The sequence below is a fragment of the Euleptes europaea genome, chromosome 16 (assembly GCF_029931775.1).
Source record: "Euleptes europaea isolate rEulEur1 chromosome 16, rEulEur1.hap1, whole genome shotgun sequence".
Taxonomy (NCBI): domain Eukaryota; kingdom Metazoa; phylum Chordata; class Lepidosauria; order Squamata; family Sphaerodactylidae; genus Euleptes; species Euleptes europaea.
The window spans coordinates 47,828,886-47,835,321 of NC_079327.1; the positions used below are offsets into that span (position 1 = coordinate 47,828,886).

The 6,436-nt window shown below is 42.8% G+C and overlaps 1 protein-coding gene across 1 annotated transcript; it reads right to left on the reverse strand.

The window, feature by feature from the left end:
* Positions 1 to 436: 436 nt before the first annotated feature.
* KLHL34 (kelch like family member 34) lies at positions 437 to 2,236 on the reverse strand. Its single transcript, XM_056861801.1, has one exon. It carries the CDS (start codon positions 2,213 to 2,215, stop codon positions 437 to 439), a length of 1,779 nt encoding a protein of 592 aa, XP_056717779.1. The 5' UTR covers positions 2,216 to 2,236.
* Positions 2,237 to 6,436: the final 4,200 nt, after the last annotated feature.

Genomic DNA, 6,436 nt, shown 5'->3' on the forward strand with positions numbered 1-6,436 from the left:
TTTTCTCTATCTTTCACTGTTCTCCTAATCACTTAACAAACTTTTAAAATACATGTTGAAATGAAAACGCTAATTAGCAGGCATCTTTTCCTTCCTGGCTGAGTTTCTGCATCAAGTAATCTTTTAAAAATATCAAGAACACCAGCACCTTGTATTAATATCTTATTCTTTGGACAGCCATTTTATGTTGCTTAGGTAAGGCATTCTTATCCAATTAACTATGCAAAGAAAATGCATGCTAGTCTGTGAAAAAATTTCTGGCAACACTTGTGTTGTCTTTCTGAGTTTTGTTTGAGAATACTTTGCAATATAAAGTTCAATGCCATTTGCTGTCACAACATTAGCTTTCGGTATTATGGACTGGACTACATTTATAATATTTAGAAATCCCAAAGGTTTTACAACTCTGCCGAACTGTCCGTGTAGATGCTCCAGCTCAGCAAGATGTTTTGTTATTTTGTTGTTGAACACCCTTAGCTTCAACTAATTCAGAAAGCTGTAGTACTGCACACTGCAATCCATACCAAGGCAAGGAAGCTTTGCAGATTTCTTCCCAACAGTCATTGTCTATATCATAGCCCACCACATCCTGAGTTGGAATCTCCTGAGAGCCTTGCCACTTCTTCCCCCCAATGAGAAGTGCAGTTTCCTCCACCACTGCCAAACCATAACTAAACCGATCATAGACCAACGGCCGTAAACGTGTCCACTGATTCTGGGCAGGATCATACATTTCAATTTCAGAGAATGCTTCATAAAGCCCTAAAAATGTAAAAACTGTATCTCTGATTGTGGCCATCTGATGCCCAAACCGAGCAATACTCATTGGGGCTTGCTTTATCCATTGTCCTTCCAGAGTATCCAGAGAATACATATCTTTACTTGTGTTGCTTTGATCCATATGTTTGCCACCAGATATATAAATGATGTTCTTGCAAACAGTACCCGCATGACCATGCATTTTACATGGCAAATTCTGAACCTTTGTCCATCTGTCTTGGCTAATATTGTAGACTTCCACAGATGAATGCAATGATCCATTTTCACCTTTCCCACCAATTGCAAAGATGTTGTTTTTTAGGACACAACAAGAAAACTGGCATCTCTTGTCCAGCATCCCTGTGGCTTGGATCCACTTGTTAAACCTGGGATCATAGCGATGGACTTTGTTTGTAACGGTCAAAGCCAGACATTTTGGATCACTTTGCAAATCTTCTATTTCTCCACCTAATACATATAAAAAGTTTCCAATTGTGCACACACAGTGATTTTGTACTCTGTTCTGCAGTTGTGTTAAAGTTTGCCATCTGTGATTGTAAACATCAAAAGCCACCACATCACTGACAGGCCCTTCATGTGCAATCATACCTCCAAGGAGGATAATCTGCGTCTTCTGGTTTCTCAAGGTGCTGTACTTATCCTGAAGGATTGGTTGTCTGAAGATAAGTGAATGGTAGTTTATTGCTTTTATGATTAAGTATTTTATGGGAGCTGTCAGTGGTACTTCTGTCTGTGTGTAGACCTTTCTCAGATCTTCCACTGGAATTAGACTATATCTTATATGTTCCAACAGGCTAGTAGTGTGTGTTAATCTCACTTTATCATGCCTCAGCCACTTCAGCGATAGATCTAGCAAGTCATGTTCTTTGACCATGGGGACATCAGGTGATTCTACTATTGCTTTCAAAGTCTGGAAGTTCAGCTCAAGCAGCCCAGCAAAATCCATATTCAGCAGTTTCCAGAGATTAATAATTATGTATTTTCCAGTTGCTGATAAAGCATCTGGAAGATAGAATTTTGCAGCAACATTGGCGGAAAAACAGCAGCTCTCTAGAGTAAGATTATTAGCCAAGTACTGGCTGCACAAGCCGATTGCCTCAGTCACTTGCAGGTAAGTGGCCGCTTCCAAGGTATCTTCCAAACTGTCAAAAGACAAGGGCAACCAGGAGGTATAAATAAAATCCAGAATACGTTGCAGACCAATAGCTGAGATGACTTGCAGGTGAATGATGGCATCCTTCGATTCTTTTGTATAGCTCTTGAACATGGCCCTGAAGTAATCACTGGAACAGGCCAGCAAAGACTTGTGAGCGGGGAACTCGTTTTCTTTTACCTTCAACAAAATATCACACAGCAAGCCTTCTGCTCGGAGGGTTTGGTACTGAGACAGCACAGCACTGCAGTGCCCTTTACAGTAGGACAGGAAGTAACTCATTTTGCAGAGTAGAAAACTTTAAAGCACTGTTTTCAAAGGGGGGGGGGAAAGGAAAGAAACCACAACAGGGAGTCAATCAAACTGTACAAGCACACTTTGCAAAGAAGCATTAGAAGAACAACCATCAGCTCCATCAGCTGGATACAAAGAGCCCACTCACTGATTTCACATCCTTCTCCATGCTGGCCCATTGCCTCATACATTCATTCATAAAACTGAATCTAGTAACATCTTCAGACACTTGTTTCTCTCACCTCCATTTCCTGCTTAAGAGTAGATGCTCCACAGGAGATGAGAGCTATTGCTTGGCCAGCATCAGGTGATAGATGTTGGTGCTGAGCTGGCATTAAGTGACATTTTGTGTCGGCTCAGCTCTCTCTTGTGGCCTTCCTTTGTCTCTGAACCTGATTAAATAGATCCTCTCTAGTTGCCGGTACATCACGAACGGAAAGGAGAGATGAACTTTGCCGCAGCTTTTGCCCAAGCTCAGTATTTCACTCTTAGACGAGTTTAGCTCTTATTTCCCCAGGGCCAACGAGCCACATATGGAAAGCACTGCTTTTAGGAAGTCTTGGCTGAAGATCACATCAGCACATACAAATTAGAGCTGGAGGAACTCCTTGAGCATACAGGTCTTCAACCTGACAGCAGAAGGGCGAGCAAAATACTAGGATTATAATTTGACATGCATTTTGGAGCCCTTTGGTTTATGTGATATCACATTAACTCACAGTGACCAGAATAGAATGCAAACACTAGCTGCCTTGTCATAGCTGCCCAAATGCTAAACTGGCCCAAGTGGGGGAGGGTGAAGTAGTGGCTTTACAAGGAGTGTGAGCCAAAATATGTGACATTGAATGACCTGGACAGAAATCATGGGGGTAACATATTTTTGGAGAGTAGTGACAAAAATAGAACTTCCAAGTTATGTCATATAAAGTGAGATCTGTTTGTTGTGGGACCTCGGCCTGATAAGTGAGTTCCAAGTTAGTAGCTGTTAAGCTTAAACTTCCTTGGACAGCCGGTCACAGAAGGATTTTGAAATAGAAAAGCATATAGAGCCAAATTAAATGCAGGTAAAGAGAGATTATCAGTAATTATCGTCTGGGTCTTGGAATAGCCCACTCCCTGAAGGGCGAAGGGCAGCCAGAGGTACTTGCACATGCTGGTGATCGGCTTCTGAGCATGGATAGATATTGACTGATATTCCTTTTTTCAGCTTTCATTCTTAGTAAAAAAAAAAGTGTGTGGGTGAGGTGGCTGCTGCAGTCATAGAACTGGAGTCATAGTCGTAGAGGCAAAAAAACAAAAAAACAGTTGGAGAGAGACCCTTCCGTGTTGTTATACTTACTTGTGTGATAGGTGGTTAAAGTTTTGAGCTGGGGAGACCCAACTTCAAATCCCTGCTAAGTCATTAAGTGATTTTAGACCAATTGCTCTCAGTGTAACCTACCTTGCAGGGTTGTTGTAAGGATAGAACAGAGGAAGAGAGAATCCTTTCACCCTGAGCTCCTTGGAGGATGGGTAGGATTAAATTGTGATTAAAAGATGATAGATTGACTCTGTATTTTACTATCAGGCACTTTAGAAAGTTTTCCAGCTGACTGTACAAGAAAATTTGTCTTTCACATTTGTTTTTATGTGCTCTAAATTATAAGGTGTTCTTCATGTACCAAAAAGTGTGCCAAATTTTTCCAATGCAATCTATTTCTTGTATATTGGCCCATTGTGGTAAACCAAGGAAAGACAAAATAGTTGGAGAACATTTTGTTACTCAGAGCAGAAATAAATATTTGTGGCAATTGTGTAGAAAAACTGTTAGGGGGGCTGACCACTTTAAATCTCAGGTGCAGAATCTCCCTTGTAGTCTATAAAAATATGTTGTTTATCACGTATATCATTAGAATAGGATTCTTTCTGAAGAGTCACAGGATGGCTTGTTGTAATCCAAAAACAAAGCAGTGTAATACCTCTTATTAGGACCAACCAAAATGACAAAACATGGCTTTTGTTGTGGGAATTTGTTTTGGACTATTGTGGGCTACCTTGAATACAGTAGCATTTCGAGAGTGTCCTAGATGCCTTCTTGATATGATCTCAAAAACAAATAAACAAAAATCTACCTGCCTTTCCGTCTGTGTCACAGGATCATCTCCCTCTAGACCAGTCTTTATTTTAAAATATTATTTATAAACTATATGTAAACTTTTTTGTTTTGATTCCTATTTTAATGGGGTTTCCATCAGACAGATTGCATTCTTATTAATACCAATTTTATTTTATTATTTACCAGCGTCATCAGCCTTTTTCCCATGAAGGATGGCAAAGACATGAGAGCCAAAATTCAGCCATGTATGCGTGAGCTCTGTGTGTCCTGGAACTGTGGTCTGGCTTGAGAACATTTTAAAGGAGAAGTGCTGCCAATCCACACAGATTTAATTTTCAGTTTCCTCTCTTTAAAAGTTGCTGGGTTAACACCTCCAAATAAAAGATGGGCTTGAGAAACAGAACATTTTGGAGCGGTGTGGCCCTTGGTACTTCTGCAGAGTCTGTGCTTAATGTTGATTTGATCAGAAAACTTAGATTATATAATGTGAACAATTATACACAAATAACATAGCATGCATATTTGATTTGCACACATTGTTTATTTTTAACAATGTGGTATGATTCCCCCGCCCAAAAATTCTGTTTTTAAAAAGAAGGTGCCTTGGTCAATGATTAACCCTATGAAGATGTTCAAAACTATACATGAAATGTGGCAGGGAATCCTGACCCCTCAATCTGTGTGATCTGATTTTATGATGCACAGATCATGTGGTCAGGGTTTACACACATGGGAATCTATGTGTATAGGTCCCCATGCAAATACAGCAGTCTGAAGTATGGATTCCAGGGCAGGATGGTATCTTGATACAGGTAGAGTCTTGACTACACCCAGATATTTGAACTACTTTATCCAGAGTAACACCATGGCTCCACCCAGCTCAGCCTCTACTGTACCTGGCAGTAGTTCTTCAGAGTCTCAGGCAGAGAAGAGTCTTTCCTGTGTTGGGCCTGTGTCTCAGTTGGTTTTTTTCCCCCACTGACCAGACTCAAGGACTGTTATGCATACCTAAACCCTTTTGAAGCTGTGGGAACCACAGCGCTGTTTGTGTTTTGTAATCTCTTGCTTTTTTCTATGTTCCGTTGTCGGACCAGGGAAATAAAACGTCGGCGGCTCTTGACCTCCTCAGCTAGCAAAATCCAATCTTCTAGGGTCTCAGGATCACCCCGCATATACGACCAGTTCAGAATGTCAAGGTGTAAGGCTTCCCTGAAATAATGAATAAGGGTGGCCTCTGGCCAGTCCACAATTTTACTGGCCAGTCTCTGGAATTCATCTGCAAATTCCCGGACTGGAGAAGAGCCCTGTCTGAGTTGTAACAGTTCTGCCTTGGCTCGTTCCCCCATGAAAGGGTCCTCAAACCGTCTCCGTAAGGCAAACATAAAATTGTTGAGGGAGCGGATAGATCGGGATCTAGTGTCAAATTGGAGGACCATCCAGTCAGCTGCTTTCCCCATCAATAAAGAGGCTACGAAACGAACTCGGCTATCCACTGTGGGAAAGTATTGCCCTTGTTCTCTCATGTAACTGTCCACTTGATGTAGAAAACAGGGTAGAGTCTCGAGCGAACCATCATAGGTCGTTTTCAGCTGAGGTTGCTTCCATTGGCCGGGCATGGGCTGTCCCGGCTGCACGGGTGCCCCGGGAATTGGTACAAACGGGGCTCCAGGGTCCGGAGGGAGAGCAGGTGGCTGAGCGGGTGGGTGAGCTGGCACAACCGGCTGAACTGGTAGGTGAACTGGTGCTGCCGGTGCAGGGAGAATGGGCTGCGCTGGAAGCAGCTGGGCCAGAGTCGTCAGTGCCTGCTGCAAGCGCTCATTTTCTTGAAACAAGTGTTCCATGTGGTCCTGGAGACGGTCTACACGATCGTATAACTCCCGGTTTTGAGCTCGCAATAGATGTACTTCGTCCTCCGGACCACCCTTACGACGTGCTCGACTGGACCGCAAACCGGTCGCCCAATGGGAACCGTCCCCATACAAGTCCTCCTCGTCAGAATTGTCAGAGCCCCAAAGCCGTTCTGCGAGGCGACACGCGCGTTGGGTGATGCGGGTTGGAGCAAAAGTCAGAGAAAACGTTGGACCCAACGAGGGGCCGGTCCGCATGGTGTCTTT

Bases quoted from the DNA above. Each gene is read 5' to 3' on its own strand.
- KLHL34 (XM_056861801.1), bottom strand. From the start codon at position 2,215: ATGAGTTACTTCCTGTCCTACTGTAAAGGGCACTGCAGTGCTGTGCTG.